Source organism: Aquarana catesbeiana, linkage group LG07, assembly GCF_042186555.1.
Source record: "Aquarana catesbeiana isolate 2022-GZ linkage group LG07, ASM4218655v1, whole genome shotgun sequence".
Classification (NCBI taxonomy): Eukaryota; Metazoa; Chordata; class Amphibia; order Anura; family Ranidae; genus Aquarana; species Aquarana catesbeiana.
In genome coordinates, this window is record NC_133330.1 from 9,447,898 (window position 1) to 9,471,482 (window position 23,585).

The 23,585-nt window shown below is 46.3% G+C and overlaps 1 protein-coding gene across 1 annotated transcript; it reads right to left on the bottom strand.

Annotated features, from left to right (window-relative positions):
- Positions 1-10,976: 10,976 nt before the first annotated feature.
- LOC141102365 (galectin-1-like) lies at positions 10,977-18,289 on the bottom strand. Its single transcript, XM_073591319.1, has 4 exons — positions 18,259-18,289; positions 17,247-17,326; positions 13,337-13,508; positions 10,977-11,334 (listed from the first exon to the last, which is right to left on the bottom strand). Exons 1-4 carry the CDS (start codon positions 18,268-18,270, stop codon positions 11,191-11,193), a joined length of 408 nt encoding a protein of 135 aa, XP_073447420.1. The 5' UTR covers positions 18,271-18,289; the 3' UTR covers positions 10,977-11,190.
- Positions 18,290-23,585: the final 5,296 nt, after the last annotated feature.

Here is a 23,585-nt window from a genome sequence, read left to right on the forward strand (position 1 = left end):
GTCCAAAAATACTATTAGACAGTTTACACTGACAGCCTGCAGGAGGGCTGCATGACACCTGTGATCTGCTTATCATGGGTGTGATGCTTTCCAGGCTCCTAGTTATATAATTGCTTATTTTTTACCTGCAAAGAGATGCTTATCCTTACCCGCTTGCACTCGCCACAACCTCCGTGAGTGTGATTGCGGGTCCCGCGGACTCGATGTCTGTGGGGATACCCGCGATCGTTTCACGTAGAGGAAGAACGGGGAAATGCTGATGTAAACAATCATCTCCCTGTTCTGCCTGGTGACACTGATCATTGCTCCCTGTAATTGGGAGCGGTGATCAATGTCATGTCACTTGTAGCCCCTCCCCCCACAGTTAGAATCACTCCCTAGGACACACTTAACCCCTACAACGCCCCCTAGTGGTTAACCCCTTCACTGCCAGTCACATTTACACAGTAATCAATGCATTTTTAATCGCACTGATCACTGTATAAATGTGAATGGTCCCAAAATAGCGCCAGAATTGTCCCATGTGTCCGCCATAATGTCGCAGTCATGATAAAAATCGCAGATTACTAGTACAAAAAAATTATTAATAAAAATGCCATAAAACTATCCCCCATTTTGTAAACCCTATAACTTTTGCACAAACCAATCAATATACGCTTATTGCGACTTTTTTTACCAAAAATATGTAGAAGAATAAATATCGACCTAAACTGAGGAAAAAAATGTTTTTTTTTATACATTTTTTGGGGATATTTATTACAGCTGACGGCTGTAATAGCTGCTGCCCTCGATCACTGGCGAGGTCCCAACCTTCAGCTGCTGCAGTGATTGGTGAGGACTAAGGATGAGCTCCGGCGTGTTCGCATGCTGCACGTGCCGAGCCCGCCAGGAAGTCAGCGCAGCGCTAATCACAGGCAGTGAGACATTTCCTGATCTCTGCAGGCGCACATCGGGAAAATGTCTCACTGCCTGTGATTAGCGCTGGCGGGCTCGGCACGTGCAGCATGTGAACACGCCGGAGCTCATCCTTAGTGAGGACGCTTCCATCCCTGCCTCCCGCCGGTAATCAGCCTTTGTAGCACGGAGCCGAGGAGCCCTGAAACATCTCCTCAGCTCTGTGCTACAGGAGGGGGAACTCTCCGCTCCACTGCACTGTGCAGAAATAAAAGCCTGCACATAACATGGAGAGCGGTGATGGGGGAGGGGTGAGGGATCCGTCACTTAGAAAAGGAGGGAGAACTTAGTAGAGACAGAGAGGAGGGCACTGTGAGAGTGTGTGGGGGAGGGGAATATGTGCAGAGGTGTGTGTTTAGTAGATCAGAGAGTATTGTACACAGAGGGGAGCTTGACCTCTGCCGGGTTAGCCCCCCACAGTGGCGTCGCTAGGGGGTGGCTTTTGGGGCTATAGCCCCGAATCTGGAGCCCATAGCCCCGAGTCTCTGCACGGGTCCCCAAAGGGAGGGGGGCTCTCTGTGGACTGTAATGTAAGGGGGGCTCTCTGGGGACCCTGATGTAAATGGGGATATATATAAATATACACACACACACACACACACACACGTACGTATGTATATTACCGGTATGTACATGTGTATGCCCGCCCAAGCGTATGACTTTCTTTACTACGCTGCTATGGGCTTTAGCCCAAGATCTTTTGTAGACCTAGCAACGCCCCTGGCCTCCCATATCAAAATTTTTGAAAAAATCTTATGCAGTTTGTATCTTTGTTAGATCAGGTTAGATCAACCATTGTTTGCATTAGATCTCACACAGAAGAAGCGATATTAACAGTTATTTGCTGGGGGGGCTAACCCGTCATCAGCCCCCCTTATCAAAAAATTGACCAAACAGTTAGCTATTTTGGAAGCAATTTGTTAGATCCAGTAAGATCAAGTGGTTTTAACATTAGATCTCACATAATTAGAGACTTATTAAGTGATTAATGGGGGGCTGGCCCCCCTTATCAAATTTTCTGGCCAAAAATTATTCAGGCTAATAGATATTTGTTAGATCCGGTAAGATCAAGTGGTTTTAACATTAGATCTCACATCATTTCAGAGATATTCCACATCAAAATAGAGATATTAGGTGGTACATATGGACGGGCTGGCCCCCCTTATCAAATTTTCTGGCCAAAAATAAGTCAGACTAATAGATATTTGTTAGATCCGGTAAGATCAAGTGGTTTTAACGTTAGATCTCACATAATTAGAGACTTATTAAGTGATTAATGACCTCTTATCAAATTTTCTGGCCAAAAAATCAACCCCAGCTAATTGATATTCATTAGATCCGGTAAGATCAAGTGATTTTAATGTTTGATTATCCATAATTACAGGGATATTATGGATATTTGGTAGCGATGCACGCATATCCATACTAGTGTCTATATTGGAAGCGGTGATGAGCATTTTCATGTGTACCAGTGAGGAGTGCCATTCAGCATACCGAGGTATGCTGAAATTATGTGGGACATTAATCAACAGGTGTGTCCAAGCCCAGTGAAGCCTGAAGCACAGTGCCAGAAGCCAGAGGGAAACTTTGGAAGGCCCTGGTGAAGGAACCAACCGGGTGCCCATCTACGGTAGCTGGCTCAAAACCAATGACACGAAGAGACAGCAGTGAAAGTCCAAACCCTTGCAGAGGGCCCCCCCGTTGTTGCCTCCAAGCAACCCAGTGTCCTGTTTCTTTTGACAAATGCTGCCTGGTGTCGGAGAGTCAATGCACACCAGACTCCCAGAACTTAGTGCAGACTTAAGCCCAATCAGAACCTCGCAGAGAGGAGCGCGGATACAAACCACCACTTCCTCCATGCTCCCTGACAAGCTGGTGGGACCTTCTGCTGTTGTTCCCATCCAAGTAAAGGGAGTCTAAACCAAGGCCCTTCTGGATACTGGAGCTTAAGTGACCCTTCTCTACAGAGACTTCTATGACAGGCACCTCAACACCTGCCTTTGCAGAAGTTGGAAGAGTTGCAGATATGGGGCATTGTGACTCAGAACTTCCCCTATGATGGCTATCTACCAGTCAAGCTGACCTTCGATCCCTTCATGGCTGGGAAAGCCGAGACTTTTGAAACTCAGGTAGAGGTCTGTCCTCGCCCACCAGGGCCAACTAAGAGTTCTCTCATAATAGGGACCAATACTGATCTTGTCAGAACACTGTTGACACCTCTTGTTCTGGAGCCGGGCACTTCAACTACAAGTTTGCACCCCATGCTGAGACAAGCCTACCAGCACCTGGTACAAAAACAGAAGGGAAAGATCTGGCGCTTGGACAAGTGTGAGAAGGTGTTACAGCCTGGTAAAGTGGCCTATTTACGAGCATCTGTCAAGCTAAATTGGAAGCAAGCAAGCCCTTTCATTGTCCTTCAATCAGACGGACAGAGAGAAGACATGGGAGTGGAGATAATTCCCGATGTGGTTTAAAAAAAGGGTTGCAAAGAAAAGGGTTGCAAAGAAGTCACGGGAAGATCTTGGTTAGTGTCCGCAACATAACAGCCTCGCCAGTGAAGATGCTGGCTCAGATGTTGCTGGGACAAGTGAATCTGGCCACCCCAGTCCCGCCGTCTGATTTGGTGGGGGGAGCAAAGGATGGGATCTCTGTGGAGGAGCTCTATCTGAAAAATACTCCCCTTTTGCCTGAATGGAAGGAAAGCGCCAAGACTCAGCTCCTGAGATGGCAGGCTGCCTTCTCCAAGAGGGAATTTGATGTGGGGTGTACAAAAAGTGCCCAATACCAGATCCATCTCTTCAAGTGCATAAGCCGTTCAGGGAAAGCGTTTGATGGATTACTTTAGGGGACTTGGAGGATCTGCATGAACAACTGGCAGAGTTGAAGAGGGCAGGTATCATCCGAGAGTCCCAGAGTCTATATGCTTCCCCAATAGTGGTGGTACAGAAGAAGAATGGGTCACTGAGGCTGGGTATTGACTACCGGACGCTGAACTGAAGGACCATTACCGATATAAGATGACTTGCAGAGCCTGTCAGGAGTGAAGTGGTTCAGCATGCTGGATTTGAAGAGTTGGTATTACCAAATCCCCATGCACCCTGAGGATCGGGAGAAGACCATTTTCATTACCCCGCAGGGGATGTTTGGATTTGACTGTATGCATCAAGGCCTGTCTGGTGCCCCAGCCACCTTCCAAAGGCTAATGGAGAAGACCGTAGGTGACATGAAACTGATTGAGGTGTTGGTGTACTTAGACGACATCATCGTTTTCAGCAAGACCCTGCAAGAGCACGAAGAGTTTCTGCAGAAGGTCCTTAAGAGACTCCATGGTGAGGGGGTTGAAGCTGTCTCTGGAAAAGTGCCAGTTTTATCAACCCTCGGTCAACTACCTTGGTCACACTGTGTCTTCTGATGAAGTAGCCACTGACCTCCTGGCCGAGGCCTACCAACGTGACTGAGCTTAGGTAATTTCTGGGATTCTGCTCTTATTACAGAAGATTTGTCAAGGGATTCGCTAAGACGCTGACCCTGATCTGGCGAAGCCTGTCAGACCAGCTGGAGGGCCCAGAAAACCCAGAGAGTTAATTCAGGAACAATTGAGTCTGAAGTGTGAAGAGGTTTTAGGCATCTGAAGTGAAGCCTAACAACCGCTCCAGTCGTGGCCTATGAAGATCCAACCAAGCCATACGAGCTACACTTTGACGCCAGTCGAGATGGGTTAGGTGGGGTGCTATATCAAGAGCATGACTGCCATCTACGGCCTGTTGCCTACGTGATTCGGAACTTGGCCCCCGCTGAGAAGAACTATCCCATGCACAAACTTGAGTTCCTGGCCTTGAAGTGGGTGGATAAGCTGAGGGATTAACTGTATGGAGCGGAGTTTGTGATCAAGACCAACAACAATGCTCTTACCTACATCCTCACTTCCACCAAGTTGGACGCCACGGGTCACAGATGGTTGGCTGCTCTATCAGGGTTTATTTTAAGCCTGAAGTATTGACTGGGGTCAGGAAACAAGACGCTGATGCCCCATTGTTCCAGAGACCCTCCAGAAGAATAGGCCCAACTGACACCTGAAGGGTACGAGCCTTATGTCAAGGAGCAGAACATCAACCTGGAGTAGGATCCAGGACCGAAGAGGTTGTAGTGTCAGCCGTTGGTGTCCCCAGATGTTATTGCAATGTCGCTCAAGTTGGGGATGAAGGTCTGCCCAAGCTGTCAAAGACCTGTGGAGGGACCAGTTGGAGGACCCTCCCTGTAGCTTGGCATTGAAGGCCTTAAAGAGCCAATGCCCTGACTTGCTCCTCACTGACTCCCCGAAGGAAACCCATCTGCTGCCGATTCTGAAGAAAAATGGCAGCTATTCCTACCTTAAAAACATACGGAGACGGTATTAACTGCCCTACTGTCAGGAACCATGAATCAGACTGAGACAGAAGTATAGTTAAATCACACTTGTTTAATAATAATAATAATAATGCGTAAACAGAGTAAGCGTAGTCAAAGCAAGTCAGAGTTCAGTAACCAGATCGGGTAGTCAGCCAAGCAAATGTCAGAGAGCCAGAGATAAACGTAGTAGTACAGCAAGCAGGATCAGGAGCCAGAAGGAACGTCAGCCTAGCAAGTCTTCAACAGGAATGCAGGAGAAAGACTCTGTGATGTTGACAAAGGTGAAGGCAGAGATCAAGTGAGCTGGACGACTTGCTGGGTAACTGTGGAGAGAAATGGGAACTGGCAATTAGCTGACAGCTGAGCGGCCAACTGAACCCTCCTGGATATACTTGGAACTCTAAGTTCACAACAAATGCAGCACTGAAGCAAGCATATAGTGGCTATTGTGCATGCTTATAACAGCACTGCCAATGATGCCACAGGTTCCTCTCCCTATAGTTTGATGTTTAGACCGTAGGCCCGGCTGCCAGTAGACATGGCCTTCGGCACATCCCTCGACTAGGGATGAGCTTCGAGTTTGAGTCGAACACATGTTCTACTCGAACATTGGCTGTTCGCAAGTTCGCCGAACAATTTGGGGTGTTCGCGGCAAATTCGAATGCAGCGGAACACCCTTTAAAAGTCTATGGGAGAAATCAAAAGTGCTAATTTTAAAGGCTTATATGCAAGTTATTGTCATAAAAAGTGTTTGGGGACCTGGGTCCTGCCCCAGGGGACATGGATCAATACAAAAAAAAGTTTTAAAAACGGACGTTTTTTCAGGAGCAGTGATTTTAATAATGCTTAAAGTCAAACAATAAAAGTGTAATATCCCTTTAAATTTCATAGCTGGGGGGTGTCTATAGTATGCCTGTAAAGGGGCGCATTTTTCCCGTGTTTAGAACAGTTTGACAGCAAAATGACATTTCAAAGGAAAAAAGCCATTTAAAACTACTCGCGGCTATTGCATTGCCGGCCCGACAATACACATAGTTCATTGATAAAAACGGCATGGGAATTCCCTACAGGGGAACCCCGAACCAAAATTAAAAAAAAAAAATGATGTGAGGTCCCCCTAAATTCCATACCAGACCCTTCAGGTCTGGTATGGATTTAAGGGGAAACCTGCACCAAATAAAAAAAAAGAAAATGGCGCGGGGTCCCCCAAAAATCCATACCAGACCCTTATCCGAGCATGCAACCTGGAAGGCCGCAGGAAAAGAGGGGGGATGAGAGAGTGCCCCCCCTGAACCGTACCAGACCACATGCCCTCAACTTTGGGAGGGTGCTTTGGGGTAGCCCCCCAAAACACCTTGTCCCCATGTTGATGAGAACAAGGGCCTCATCCCCACAACCCTGGCCGGTGGTTGTGGGGGTCTGCGGGCGTAGGGCTTATCGGAATCTGGAAGCCCCATTTAACAAGGGGACCCCCAGATCCCGCACCCCCTGTGTGAAATGGTAAGGGGGTACCTACCATTTCACTAAAAAACTGTCAAAAATGTTAAAAATGACAAGAGACAGTTTTTGACAATTCCTTTATTTAAATGCTTCTTCTTTCTTCTATTTTCCTTCATCTTCTTCTTCTTTTTCTGGTTCTTCTGGTTCTTCCTCCGGCGTTTTCATCCAGCATCTCCTCCGCAGCGTCTTCTATCTTCTTCTCCTGGGGCCGCTCCGCACCCATGGCATGGGGGGAGGCTCCTGCTCTTCTCTTCATCTTCTTCTCTTCTTCATCTTCTTCTTCATCTTTTTCTTTTCTTCTCTTCTTCATCTTCTTCTCCGGGCCGCTCCACATCCATGCTGGCATGAAGGGAGGCTCCCGCTGTGTGACAGCATCTCCTCTTCTGATGGTTCTTAAATAACGGGGGCGGTGCCACCCGGTGACCCTGCCCCCCTCTGGCACACGGGACATGACAGGACTTCCCTGTGGCATTCCCCGTGACGTCACAGGGAAGTCCCATCAAGTCACCGTGCATCAGAGGGGGGTCACCGGGTGGCACCGCCCCCGTTATTTAAGAACCGTCAGACGAAGAGACGCCGTCACACAGCGGGAGCCTCCCTCCATGCCAGCATGAATGCGGAGCGGCCCGGAGAAGAAGATGAAGCAGAGAAGAAGATGAAGCAGAGAAGAAGATGAAGAAGAAGAAGATGAAGAAGAGAAGAAGATGAAGAGAAGAGCGGGAGCCTCCCCCCATGCCATGGGTGCGGAGCGGGCCGAGGAGAAGAAGATAGAAGACGCCGTGGAGGAGATGCTGGATGAGAACACCGGAGGAAGAACCAGAAGAGCCAGAAGAACCAGAAGAAGAAGAAGATGAAGGAAGAAAGAAGAAGCATTTAAATAAAGGAATTGTCACAAATTGTCTCTTGTCATTTTTAACATTTTTGACAGTTTTTTAGTGAAATGGTAGGGGTACTTTTGTACCCCCTTACCATTTCACAAAGGGGGGGCAGGGATCTGGGGGTCCCCTGGTTAAAGGGGGCTTCCAGATTCAGATAAGCCCCCTGCCCGCAGACCCCCACAACCACCGGCCAGGGTTGTGGGGATGAGGCCCTTGTCCTCATCAACATGGGGACAAGGTGTTTTGGGGGGCTACCCCAAAGCACCCTCCCAATGTTGAGGACATGTGGCCTGGTACGGTTCAGGAGGGGGGGCGCTCTCTTGTCCCCCCCTTTTCCTGCGGCCTGCCAGGTTGCGTGCTCGGATAAGGGTCTGGTATGGATATTTGGGGGGACCCCACGCCGTTTTTTTTTTTGGCGCGGGGTTCCCCTTAAAATCCATACCAGACCCTTCAGGTCTGGTATGGAATTTAGGGGGACCCCCACGTCATTTTTTTTTAAATTTTGGCCGGGGTTCCCCTGTGGGGAATTCCCATGCCGTTTTTATCAATGAACTTCTATGTGTATTGTCGGACCGGCAATGCAATAGCCGCGAGTAGTTTTAAATGGCTTTTTTTCCTTTGAAATGTCATTTTGCTGTAAGACTGTTCTAAACACGGGAAACATGCGCCCTTTACAGGAATACTATAGACACCCCCCAGCTATGAAATTTAAAGGGATATTTATTGTTTGACTTTAAGCATTATTAAAATCACTGCTCCTGAAAAAACGGCCGTTTTTAAAACTTTTTTTTGCATTGATCCATGTCCCCTGGGGCAGGACCCAGGTCCCCAAACACTTTTTATGACAATAACTTGCATATAAGCCTTTAAAATTAGCACTTTTGATTATTCATGTTCGTGTCCCATAGACTTTAACGGTGTTCGCGTGTTGGAACGAACTTTTTTCCTGTTCGCATGTTCTGGTGTGAACCGAACAGGGGGGTGTTCGGCTCATCCCTACCCTCGACCATACCTTAGCAACTACAGAGGGTATGTGGATCGCCTGCAGAGACGTCTGAAAACCACCTTTGATAAGGCTCAAGCTGCCCCATATGCCTGAGGACAGAGAAACAAAATAAACTTTGACCTTAGGGTACGAGTGCAGGACCTACAGCCGGATGACAAAGTACTGCTGAGAAACCTGGGTGTCCCTGGAAAGCACAAATTGGCTAACCTATGTCATTTGCAAGCATCTGCCCAGACACCCAGTATATCAAATCTGGCCAGAGGGAAGCACAGGCCTGCTGAAGACTTAGCATCACAATCATCTGTTGCCTCTGTCAGAAGCAGTTCATGTGCCACCACAGCCAGATTTACAGTCCACACCCACGGCCTCTGAAGGATCCCGGCCAGTGACTAGATCTCGCTCTGTACCCCTTGCTGAAGATGAAAACAGCGGGGATGAAGAGAAAGATTGTCTGTGGCCATCTCAAATGCCAGGGCCTGCCACCCACCCCCACCCCCTTTCTTCTCATCCCAAGGTGACTGAGGTGACTCTCAGGCCAGAGGCTCCTGGGGGGGCCAGCCCGTCCATATGTACCACCTAATATCTCTATTTTGATGTGGAATATCTCTGAAATGATGTGAGATCTAACGTTAAAAACACTTGATCTTACCGGATCTAACGAATATCTATTAGCCTGAATGATTTTTGGCCTGAAAATTTGATAAGGGGGGCCAGCCCCCCTCATTAATCACTTAATAAGTCTCTAACTATGTGAGATCTAACGTTAAAACCACTTGATCTTACCGGATCTAACAAATTGCTTCCAAAATAGCTAACTGTTTGGTCAATTTTTTGATAAGGGGGGGCTGATGACGGGTTAGCCCCCCCCAGCAAATAACTGTTAATATTGCTTCTTCTGTGTGAGATCTAACGTAAACAACGGTTGATCTAACCTGATCTAACAAAGATCTAACAAACTGCATAAGATTTTTTAAAAAATGTTGATATGGGGGGCTAACCCGGCAGAGGCGGGAGCTTGGGGGGATTTGTGATGAGAGCTGGGGGAGATTTGTGATGAGAGGAGAGCTTGGGGGATTTGTGATGAGAGGAGAGCTGGGGGGGATTTGTGATGAGAGGGGTGCTGGGGGGAGATTTGTGATGAGAGGAGAGCTGGGGGGAGATTTGTGATGAGAGGAGAGCTGGGGGGAGATTTGTGATGAGAGGAGAGCTGGGGGGAGATTTGTGATGAGAGGAGAGCTGGGGGGAGATTTTTGATGAGAGGAGAGCTGGGGAGGGATTTGTGATGAGAGGGGTGCTGGGGGAGATTTGTGATGAGAGGGGTGCTGGGGGGAGATTTGTGATGGGAAGAGAGCTGGGGGGGATTTGTGATGAGAGGGGTGCTGGGGGGAGATTTGTGATAAGAGGGGTGCTGGAGTGGATTTGTGCAGAAAGGGGTGCTGGGGCAGATTTGTGATGAGGAGAATTGCTGGGGGTTTGTGATGAAGAGAGCTGGGGGGGTGACTTGTGATGAGAGGAGAGCTCGGGGGATTTGTATTTGTGATGAGGAGAGTTGGGGGATTTTGGGGAATTTGCCTTATGTTATACACAGTTCTAAGCCTTAACTCATTACAATTTTTGGTGCCACTGTAATTCTCTCTTCTAAGGAAGGTGTGGCTGGGGGTGGGGTTGGGGGGTGGTTGGGGCAGAGAGGGTGAGTTCCTGCACCTTTTCTCTGAGAAAAAAAAAGCCCTGTTTTTACAACTACCCCTAATATATTGCTCTAATCTATTACCCTTACACTGAGAATAAAGCTGCTCCACTAACTACTACCCCCAACACTGCCCATACTGGGGGGTACTTTTACATTCACTGCCCATACCCAACCACGGCCTGTACTGGGCAGATCCATGCCGGCTTCCCTTTCTGTCATTTACAGACAGTTAAACCTTGTGAAATTGGAATTTTCAGCCTGCAATTATTCTTGTTGGAAGTTTATGGGTAAAGCTTGGGATAACTATCTGGATGCAGCTTTATCTGGAGCCACAAAAATATAAAATAAAAGGATTTCTATTGTTTTACTAGAAATCCAAGAAATCAGACTATGCAGGCAGAAAATGTAGCATTAGCACCCTCTGCTGGTGACTAACTTAAAAGTTATGCAACAAACCTCCAGCAGGGGGCGCTATGCAGCAGGCAGTGATTTGCCATCAACTACAGCAATCGATCCAAAGTCAGTTTAGTGATAAATAAAAAGGATTGATCAGACACAATAGAGCTCATTGGATTTTATTTGAAATGTGGATGAAATGCATTTCTAGTACTGAGCAAAGCACAATGTATGTCTACATGAGCAGCAAAGGATGCAGATTGGAGGGAGGGGGTTACAAAACACGATTAAAGAACTTCCCCTTCATCCACTATGGTCATTTCACAGAACCTGGATATGGACACGTGGGACAGGCAGCTCCTCTATTGCGGGATTCTTCATTTTAGTGTGATGGACTTTGGCTGGAGGTATGCTATGGCCAAGTAGGAGATCTCCTCTATGGGAAAGCGGAGTGGAAATGAGAGAGGCTTGCCAGCAGGTAATATTATGATGATCTTGTCTTGCTCAAATTGGAAGCAAATCTATAAGAAAAGAGATGGCACAGTGTTGGCTTGATGGACAATAAAAAGTCAATGAGTATTGGCTGTAGAAACAGACTAACACCAAACCCTTCATTTCATTAAAAATCTTTCCACAAGATGATATTTGCACGTAGCTCATCTTATGTATTCTTTATGTGTGGCAGAAAACTGTTAATGGAAAGGAAAAATGGAAGGAGGTGCTTCTGTGCTGCAATGTTTTAGTGACAGAGTCTCTGAGAACTGATCATCCGTCACCTAGAACAATGACTGGAGCCTTCAGGAGATCAATAGCAGATGGCCAGTTTTGAGTCCTGGTATGAGAACCAGTCTCACCCAGGGTTCCTTCAGAGGTTTCTAGAGGTTCCTTGAGCGGTGGCTGATTAACCTCCCATTTGATGGTGCCCACTTACTTCAGACCCCAACACTTGTCAAGGCAAGCTTCATGACACCAATGCTTTTTTGCTGCCTGAAATGCCCCGTACACACGATCAGACTTTCTGAGAACAAAACTGGGGATTTTTTTCCGAAGGATGTTGGCTCAAACTTGTCTTGCATACAAACGGTCACACAAATGTCAGAAATTCCAAACGCCAAGAACACGTTGACGTACAACATGACGAGCTGAGAAAAATGAAGTTCAATAGCCCGTGCAATAGCCTTCTGCTTGATTCTGAGCATGCGTGGACTTGTCTACACACACTCAGAATTTCCAACAACAAGTTTTGTTGTCAGAAAATTTGAGAACCTGCTCTCAAACATTTGTTGGCGGAAAGTCCAACAGCAAATGTTATATGGAGCATACACACGGTCGGACTTTCCGACAAGCTCACATCCAACATTTGTTGTCAGAAAGTCCGACCGTGTGTACACGGCATAAGAATGGCATGTTGACCACCACTGTAAGTGGGACATTCTTAACACTGGCCGCCAATTCAAGGGCCATTCCCCCAACCTAAAAAATGTAAGGGTTCCTCTGGGGGAAAAAAGGTTGTGAAAGGCTGCTGTATGCCATGCCAACTATATAGTGTCTACATTACATGCCAAAAGGTGAAAATCATGCAGTAGTCCTGTGACTCGTCTGTGCACTGATGCTCTGACATTTGGACAGTGAATCCTAGGGGGCTGGGCTTAACATTTGATGTGTGTATAACAATGGGAATGTTATGCCTTTTGTTTGTTATTTTGAATGTGGTTTGTCCTTTACAAATCACCATGAACTAACCAGGTCTGCAAAGTATGTAATTCTTGCATCTTTCAATACTGATAAATAATCTCCCTATTCCGAGGGCCCAACAAACATCTGTCCTGATAAGGGTTCCATCTGCCAATGTCCCACCCTTGGCTACCAATTCATATGTGTCCTGGCAAGGGTCCCATCCACCATGACTGACTTGGGGTAAATGAGAACACGATTATTCTGGGTCAGTTATTTTCTATCCTACCCCAGATAGAATTAAGCCTTGTCCCTTTTATAGTTTGATGAATTATTTCCCCAGAGATGAATTTAGATGAACAGAGCATTCACCCGTCCCCAACACACACACATTGGTCCCTTCATAACAGTTGTAGCATGAGACTGATGAGCTTCAGTTCCCGCCCATCCCCCACTACTCCCCATAATGAGCCTTTACAGGGGACTTTATAGTGACATTCCATGTCAGGGATTTCCTGATCCCCATTCCTTCCTCTTCCTATAATAATCATCTCACAAACACAACATTTTCAATAACACATACATACACAATAGAAATGTTACACAAAATTTTTTTGCAAGCTAATTTTATCATAGCACACAATGGCAGCATGATGGTATCCATTGGATCTTCCTATGGATCATTCATGAAATGGGCTGAAGGGGCAACCACCATAACAGCCTACATGCCATTGACCTAAGCCATCACTGCCTACTGCATCATTTGGAGATATAATAGGTGTCCAATATGAACAGTGATGCCACTTTGCCCCATCAATATTAGTCCTGCCCTTCTCAGCATAGACATACCATGGTGTCCGACCCATCCTGGAAGGGAAAGACTGTTTCCCTCAGCTCCTTTTCAAAGACACCATCCTTCATCGAGTTCAAGGCTATGGTGCGCTTGTATCCAAGGTAGTTAAATCGAGCGTCAATGTGTATCGCTAAATTCTTTTCATCTGTTCCCAAGTTTATGAAAAACCTAGAAAGACAGAAACAGCAATTATTCTACTCAGCTGACCTTGTTAGATATCGTACTCGAGTCATTCACCAGTGGTCCTCCCATGGGTATCAGAGGTACTTCTACTACTTAAGTCATAATAGCAAAATTAATATATACACATACATTAGATCTAAGATTATTGGATACTTAAAAACTATAATGGTTAACACATTTATAAACAAATGGGGTCCTGGTAATACACATCCCCAAACCAAAAAATACCTAAAGTGAACCTGTAGCCTGGACATTGACATAAGAATATGTAAATACCCATAACAAGGGGTAAGTAAGCTTTCAGACAATCCCTCACTGACATTTGTAGTTGCAGCCTTAGTGCAGCAAAACAGTAACCTCCTGCACTCAGGTGTGGTGCTTGAGAAAAAAATAAAAAAATAAAGTTGTCCTCTTGGCTAAACTTGCACGACAGTCTTGCTGCCCTCTCAGGACTATAAAAGTATCTTTAAGCAAAACTATAAAATACAAAAGAATGCGCACTTATTGAGAGCACATATACGGGGCTGGCGCTACCACTAGGCATAGTAGGCAGCTGCCTGGGGCGCACTACCAGGTAGGGCGCAACCACGGCCTCTGTCCTGGGGAAGCTCCAGGCGTGTGTGAGCTGGCTCTCCTCTCCTGATCGCTCACCCCAGTGTCAGGAACACATCCGTTGTGTGCCGCCACCAATCCCCCCATGTCACAGCGCAGTGTGGTGCTCAGCAGGACACATCTCCTCACACAATAAAATCTCACTGCACCGCTCCGGGACTCCTTTGCTCCAGCCTGTCCCTCTGGTGCGGCTCTGTATGTCTGTGTGTGCAGCAGAGCGGAGGGGCGGGGCATGGGGGAGATGGGAGCATGAAGCCATGAAGAGCAGAGGTAAGGAGGAGGATGGATCTGCACCGAGCTGTGTGGAGGAGGGGAGGGGAGGGGAGGGGGGTGAGTAGTGCAGGTGTCAGTGTATGTGTCAGGAAGGGGGGTCAGTGTAGATGTTAGGTAGGTGGGTGAGTGTATGTATCTGTGTAATAGTCACGTAGGTCAGTGTAGGTGTCAGGTAGGTCAGTGTAATGATCAGGTGGGTCAGTGAAGGTGTCAGGTAGGTCAGTGTAGGTGTCAGGTAGGTCAGTGTAGGTGTCAGGTAGGTCAGTGTAGGGGTCAGGTAGGTCAGTGTAATGATCAGGTAGGTCAGTGTAATGTGAGTAGTGCAGGAAGTAGGAGTCAGGTGGGTCAGTGTATGTGTTAGGTAGGTTAGTGTAGGTGTCAGGTCGGTCAGTATAATGGTCAGGTAGGTCAGTGTAATGACCAGTTGGGTCAGTGTAATAATCAGGTGGGTCAGTGTAATAATCAGGTGGGTCAGTGTAATGATCAGGTAGGTCAGTGTAATAATCAGGTAGGTCAGTGTAATAATCAGGTGGGTCAGTGTAATGATCAGGTGGGTCAGTGTAATGTGAGTAGTGCAGGAAGTAGGTATCAGGTAGGTTAGTGTAGGTGTCAGGTCGGTCAGTATAATGGTCAGGTCGGTCAGTATAATGGTCAGGTCGGTCAGTATAATGATCAGGTGGGAGCATGAAGCCATGAAGAGCAGAGGTAAGGAGGAGGATGGATCTGCACCGAGCTGTGTGGAGTAGGGGAGGGGAGGGGGGGTGAGTAGTGCAGGTGTCAGTGTATGTGTCAGGAAGGGGGGGCAGTGTAGATGTTAGGTAGGTGGGTGAGTGTATGTGTCAGTGTAATAGTCACATAGGTCAGTGTAGGTGTCAGGTGGGTCAGTGTAATAATCAGGTGGGTCAGTGTAATAATCAGGTGGGTCAGTGTAATGTGAGTAGTGCAGGAAGTAGGTGTCAGGTCGGTCAGTATAATGGTCAGGTAGGTCAGTGTAGGGTTCAGGTGGGTCAGTGTAATGTGAGTGGTGCAGGAAGTAGGAGTCAGGTGGATCAGTGTGTGTCAGGGGGTCAGTGTAGGGGTCAGATAGGTCACATGTGTTGCAGGGGCAGGGTAAAGTGGAGTCAGGGATGCAGCCAGGGGGGGCAGCTGTAAAATTAGGCATTGCCTAGGGTGTCAGATCCTTGCACCAGCCCTGCACATATAATTAAGAATTGACCTATGAGCTCCCCATGGGCCATGGTGGTATTATACAGGTGCCCCCCAATGGGCTGCACATGAGGAACCCCTCCACTTCTCTATATGGAGAAAGTCACTGTATGTATATCTTCACACTCCTATCATGTAGCCTTGTTCACAATGGCTTTGTGTATTTACAGAATGAAAAGTATAGACCAGTTAAATTGACTATCTTTTGATCTTTTGCCATTGAATATTTTCTATCACATATATATTTATTATCTATCCAATTTTCTACATTTACAAAAAAACCTCTCATGACTATATAGACACTATTACCAAAAGTATTGGGACGCCTTCCTTTACACATGGCATCCCAATCTTAGTCCGTAGGGTTCAATATTGAGTTGGCCCACCCTTTGCAGCTATAATAACTTCAGCTCTTCTTGGAAGGCCGTCCACAAGGTTTAGGAGTGTGTCTATGGGAATGTTTGGGATGAATTAGAGCAGAGACTGCAAGCCAGACCTTCTCATGCACATCAGTGCCTGACCTCACAAATGCACTTCTGGAAGAATGTCTATGGGAATGTTTGACCATTCTTCCAGAAGCACATTTGTGAGGTCAGGCACTGATGTTGGACGAGAAGGCCTGGCTTGCAGTCTCCGCTCTAATTCATTACACCCACCATGCCTTGTAACCCACTCTACATAGAAGGGTGTCAGCTGTCCCTGACTCTGGAGGTTCTCATTAGACCAAAAGGGGCTCAGGACTTCACTACATACATCTAACCCTATGCTTGTGCATCGTGTTTGGGGATTTTTTTTTAAGTGCTCATGTAACCTGTGTTACCCTGCACCAGGGGGGGCCCAAATTTTTGTCAATAGTACATTTTAGTATTTAAAAATGTATTCTGTTAGACATGCATTTTGCTCTGAGAAGAAAGCTTGAACCTCAAAACACGTCAGCCCTTCCTGTACACTATGAGGTCTTCCCATTCCATCTGGGGATTATGGTGGATCTGGAGGTGGTCTGATCAGGTTTTTAGATATGTCTATGTATGATGTTTGAGTATTAATTTGCCACTTATTTACCTAATAAAATAGATTTATGGTAATGCACTAGGTTGGTGTGCCGCCCGCTTTTGTGATTTGTAGTTGCAGCCACTGTGGAACAATTCTTCCTGAAAGTTTAGTGAAGTCATTCAAGTCTGGTCTCAGCTCTCCCATCCTACTAGTGAGAGGGAGAAGGAGATCTGAGCTGCTGAGTCACTGATGAGGGAGCAGAGTGACCCGAGCAACTGGGAAAGGGAGCAGAGTGACCCGAGCAACTTCTGGGAGCAGCTATACAGGTTAGTGGGGTCCAGGATTAAAGAAAGACAGAATGTATGTCAGTTGTCACATTTCAGATGATGGCTGATAAGTCAGACAAGTTTTATCCAGGATGACATTTTGTCACAATGTAAAAGCACAAATGTTTGAGCTAAATTTGCTCTGAGCAAAACAATCTGATGTCAGGTATTTGAGGGACCACACACCCCAAATTCCCAGTGAGGGGTCAGTAGGATGAATTGTACACAGAGAACACTTCTACTTTTGGTAAATTGTATTATACAGAGAGCAGACATTATATAAGAAGTAGCCAAGGTTAGCATCTTCACCTACCTTATAGTGTCCTTCGGAATGAAGCCCTCCACCTCCACACAGTGACCGGGTTTGAGGCTGAAGTTATACAAGTAAAAAGTCTGTATGGAAGAAAAGAGAATTATTACACCTTGTATAATAGAGAGAGGGGAGATTATTATTACACCCTGTATATACACAGAAGAGACGTCTCATGATGCAGTTACTGTACTCAGGATAAATTTAGGATTTTCGTGAGTCGCAGCACTTTGTCGGATTCTTTGTGTGGGGGAGGGGAGGGAGCTCAGACATCCCCAGCAGATCACAAATGTCTTCTAATGAGTTCAATAACTTGACAATATATACATTTTCTCTTATAATGTTCATGTCATGTATGCCGGCTGCCCAGATCTTTATATAAGTTATAGTCCTATCTACAGACAGCCAGACGGTGCCAATTACTGACGGGCACAAGGCCTGCTCTAACTCCCACCTTCCATCCCACATGGAGAGAGGTAATGATCTGCCACAATGGAGTAACCCAGAAGGACTGGACAAGTCACATCTCAGAATTGGACCATAAGATTTATAAAACTGCACAGCAAATAGTTAATATAATTATTCATACATTAATGATAAGGAGGCAAAGACATGGCAATGATGGGTCACTAAGGGCAAATGTGGAGGAGAGGAGTGTCTGAGCCATCCCAGTATATACCGTATACTAAGAATACCCAGGAAGGCAGACCCAGCTCTGTGCCAGGATATCAAAATGTATTCATCACACCCTAAATATAAATAACTGGAAGGACAAGAACCAAAACCTTGACCTACGCCCAACAACCCTCTACCCTCACCAGCACCACTACCCACATCCATCTGCCCCATACCAACCACTGCCCTTACCCAACAGCATCATACACACCACTTCCCACATCACTATACCAACCACTGCCCTTACCCAACAGCATCATACACACCACTTCCCACATCACTATACCAACCACTGCCTACAGAACCCATTTTCTCAGCTTCCATCGGTGCTCATACTCACATTATCTGCCATTCTGCTTCCTTATCAGACAAACTTGTGATCAGCTGCACTTCTACCTCTTCATATATAGGAGGTCTGCTGAGGGCGGAGCCAGTCAGGAGGGAGGAGTCACCCAGCCCCAAAGGATCACCCCACCCAGAAGGATCACCCCACCCAGAAGGATCACCCCGCCCAGAAGTATAACCTCGCCCAGTGCTCCCCGGACTGAGAATTCATTACAGAGAATGAATGAAATGTGGATCCGGTGTGACTGAGCATGGGGCGTCCATCGTCACTCTGCTGGGATGTCACCACTCACCACAAACAGCAAGGGGGCAAAAGATGACTATCCTCAAAGTCATTTCTACAACACAAAGGGGGAGATTTACTAAAACTGGAGAGTGCAAAATCTGGTGCAGCTGTGCATGGGAGCCAATCAGCTTCTCACTTCAGCTTCTTCAATTAAGCTTTGCCAAAAAAAATCCTGGAAGCTGATTGGTTTCTATGCAGAGCTGCACCAGATTCTCTACTCTCCAGTATTAGTCAGGCTGCTTTCACACTGATCTGTTTTTCTTGAAGCGGAAAAAGCAGAAGAAAAATGAATGACTATGAAATCTTTTGGAACTCTTCAAACTGATTAGTTTTGTAAAATTCTGCTTACTGCATGTTTGGTGCGGCAAAAAAAAAAAACACACACACTAAAAACGCACTTCCTCTTTGAAATGAATTCAAACTACATCAAAAACTCATAAAAAATGCACCTGCGGTTGTGTTTTTGGTGCAGCTTTTGAGTCACATGTCTTTTTTTTTCACAGGTGCAAAATGCACCAGAAATGCGGCCAAAACAATATAAAAAAGTAGCAAACACACGTGTGTTTTCCTGAGTTTTTGAAAGGAAGCAATGTGCAAGTAGCTTTACTCTCCCCCAAAGTAACAATTGTCATTATCTGATACACATGACATCATATGAGACACAAGAGAAACATAAATTCAAAGATAGTTGATAATAAGACAGTATAAGCTCCTCTGTACAGAGACTGATGTGACTGTGGGGGGAGGGGACATTAGAGTGTAAGCTCCTCTGTACAGAGACTGATGTGACTGTGGGGGGAGGGGACATTAGAGTGTAAGCTCCTCTGTACAGAGACTGATGTGATTGGCTCAGTGATCTCTGTACAGCACTGCAGTATATATCAGAGCTTTATAAATGTATAATAATTGAAGAATATTATTAATATCTAATATTCTAGGGCATTTCTGGATGAATAGCATCGATAGTCAGACTGACTTGAAAACAAAGTGTGAGTTTATTGATCACACTTGGCATCATAAATACAATGAAAAAAGTATAAAAACAGTTCAGTTCAGTGTAGGTAAAAATATATGAAATAGAATAGTCATAAAGCTATAATAAGCTTATGAAAGCCTGTGTGCTTCACGGCAGATGGCTTCAGTCTTTCATGATGTTTTGTGAAACCAAAGAGAAGCAGAAAATGATGTTCTTAGATTTCTGGCAGATCTCAGCTGTCCCAACTTATCAGTCTCCTTGTGTAAATATGTCGGTGTCATCTGTCTAGTGGGTGTCTGTGTCTGTCTGCCCTCCAATATGGAAACGTTGGCATTTTATGTTACATTTGAACCTCACAATGTCACACAAACCTTGACCCTTGTATGGCACATATTCATTTCTGCTGACTTCAGCAATATGCTACACAAAAGGAAATATTAACTCAGAGAGTCATATGGAGTTTGATTGACAAGCCCACATGTAACACTCTATAAGTAATATGCTGATCATGTAATGTTATATAAACATCTACATAATATGAACACATATTACCAACTTTATATTAAGTAACTATATACTAATACTTATTAATATGACTGAGACTACACTAAACTTAACAAGATATAATCCACAATATATTATTCCTGCCTCCATGCTGCCAAACAAGCCTACTTTGTCTCTCTTATTAATACTTTGTCATCCAGACCACATCAGCTCTTCTCAACCTTTAACTCTTTGCTTCATCCCCCACCCCCTCTACCCACTAACTCGCTCACTGCCCAAGAGATTGCTTATGACTTCAAAGACAAGATTGATGCAATTCGTGAGGACACCTCCACTTAGGGTGCCCATGTGTCCCGGATTGCCTTGGATTGTCCCTGATTTCTTATTTTTGTCCCGCGTCCCAGGCACCTTCATTCCGGGACAATACAGTGTCCCGGAATGAAGAAAAAAAACACACCGCCAGCCCATCCGCTCCGCCGACTCCACTACCACCCTTATAAACATTACACACTACTATACAGTCTCACACATGAGTCATCATAGGCTGGTTGCTAGGCTAGGGCCACCCTGCAACCGTAGCAACCAGTGAGGTCGGCTGAGGGCTGACACATGGGCAGTCAGTGTGGCCAGTGCACCCGCACCCTATGGCTGAGAGCAGCGTGCACGCCTCAGAGAAAGAGAGAGCAGCCAGCACAGCCACAGAGTGACATCACACCAGTGACCAGACAGAGCCCGAGCCACAGTCATTTACTGCTGGGAAGTATCATCCTCCAGCCTGTGCCCAGTCAGACTCAGTGCCAGTCCTGGCCGGGGCCGGGGCCGCCGCCGACTACTCCCACTGCCCGCAGCCGCTCTCTGCTGCTCTGCAGCAGCACATTGCCATTTGCCAGCAGCGCACAGAGATCAGAGAAGTAACAGTTCAACTTCTCTCCTGAGCAGCCTGAGCCTCTTCCGAGTCCTCCTCCAGGCTCCCGCCCATGAGGTCTGCAAGTTTGCCGCCTGCAGTGCTGGACATTGACAAACTTCCAGGACCAGGACAGGAGGTTAGTGTACTGTGTTACACTCACACACACTTTGTTACAGTGAGCATGCTTCCCCTCCGACCTGCTGCTGTCTGCCCCCTCCATTCTGCTGCTGCCCCCCTCCATTCTGCTGCTGTACCCCTCCGTTCTTCCTCCTCCAACCGTCTTAGCTCCTACCTCAGTGAAAATAACCTTCATGACCCATTACAGTCTGGCTTTTGCTTGCAGCACTCCATGGAGGCTGCCTTACTAAAACTCACTAACAAATTACTAACTGATAAAACCAACAGTCAATACTCCATACTCCTACTACTTGACCCGCTCCTTCTCAATAAACTACATTCCCTTGGCCTCCGAGATTCTGCTCTATCCTGGTTCTCTGCCTATTTATCACAGCGCTCCTTCAGTGTCACCTACAACTCTGTCTCCTCCTCTCCATTGCCCCTTTCTGTGGGGGTCCCCCAAGACTCTGTTCTTGGAGCCCTTCTCTTCTCTATCTACACCTCCTCCCTTGGTCACTTGATAACTGCCCACGGCTTCCAATACCACTTATTTGCCGATGACACCCAAATCTATCTGTCTCCTCCTCACCTCACTCCTTCAGTCTCCTCTCGCATTGCTAACTTACTAACTGACATATCAGCATGGATGTCGCACCACTTCCTTCAACTAAATCTCTCTAAAACTGAGCTATTAATATTCCCCCCCTCCCGTGCCCCCCCTCAATGATTTTTCCATCAAAATCAACAATGCAACCATCAGTCCCTCCCCTCACGCCGGGGTACTTGGTGTAATCCTAGACTCTGAATTGTCATTTCAGCCCCAAGTCCAATTGTTGTCAAAAGTTTGTAGAATTCACCTCTGTAACATCTCTAAAATTCGCCCTTTTTAACAAATGAAACCACCAAGCTCCTCATTCACTCCCTTGTTATCTCTCGCTTTGACTATTGCAACTCCCTTCTCATTGGCCTGCCTCTCCATAGGCTCCTCCCCTCTTCAGTCTATCATGAATGCTGCTGCCAGACTTATCCACCTTACCAACCGCTCGGTGTCTGCCAACCCTCTACTCCAATCCCTACATTGGCTCCCAATCACCTAGCAAATTAAATTCAAAATACTAACAACATACAAAGCCATTCGCAACTCTGCCCCAAGCTACATCACCAAGCTTGTCTCCAAATATCACCCAAACTGACCTCTCCGCTCTTCTCAAGACCTCCTACTCTCAAGCTCTCTCATCTCCTCCTCCCATGCTCGTCTCCAGGATTTCTCCAGAGCCTCTCCCATCCTCTGGAACTCTCTACCTCCACCGGTCTGGCTATCCCCTACTCTTGCTACCTTCAGGTGATCCCTGAAAACTCATCTCTTCAGGGAAGCCTATCATGTCTCCAACTAATCTCCTACCACTTCCATCAGCTCATTCCCCACAGTTACAACCTTTTGTACCACCTGCCCCATCCTATTAGATTGTAAGCTCTTCTGAGCAGGGCCCTCTTAATCCTCTTGTATTTTATTGTATTGTAACTATATTGTCTCCTTTTATATTGTAAAGCGCTGTGTAAACTGTTGGCGCTATATAAATCCTGTATTATAATAATTCCTTTAGCTATGTAGATACGTGTCTATTTTTTGTCTACTCATGACATTCTATACCAAGATACCTTATAGGTCATCCTCATACACCAGAAACGTATTACTAACTCTGCTTCAGATGAGTATCTAATCCACTGAACATTTCATCAAGGTCATTCACACATACTATTTATTATGACTAATCATAAAACAAAATATGTTTTGCAAGCTTGCCATGAATATATTATAACACCTATAAGTGCCGAATTATGAATTTGGAATAATATTCTAACAATAATAGTGTGTGACTGTGGGGGGGACATTAGAGTGTAAGCTCCTCTGTACAGAGACTGATGTGATTGGCTCAGTGATCTCTGTACAATATTGTGGTATATGTCAAAGCTATATAAATGTATAATAATAATAGTGTGTGACAGGGGGGATTCGAGTGTAAGCTCCTCTGGTACAGAGACTGATGTGACTGGCTCAGTTTTCTCTGGATGTCTTGGAACATGTACATCTGGCTGTAGACAGTATGTTCTATTTATGCACCTGTTTTGGGTAGTATGAAGCATCTGGGCATATGGCTGTGAGCAGCGTGGGACATCTATGTACCTGGGTATGAACAGTGTGCAATGTCTGTGCACCTGGCCATCAGCCTCATGGGACATCTGTTCACCTGGGTGTGAGTAATGTGTAAAGAGAAGCCCGGAGCAAAGTAAGAAATACATAGGCGAAGGGCGGACATGACAGGGTTAACAGGGAGATTGTATCATGAGAAAGGGAAAATGTTTGGTGCCGAGGGGGAGGGGCCATGGAAGGTGTTAAATTCTGTCCCCGCCCTGATGAGTCATCACAAGCGTGGGGGAAAGTTCCAGGGAGCAGACAGCATGGCTGATGTGGAGAGGATCTTGGCCCAGCTTAGGGAGAAGGCAGCGGCGCGGGGGGCTTCATGGCTATAG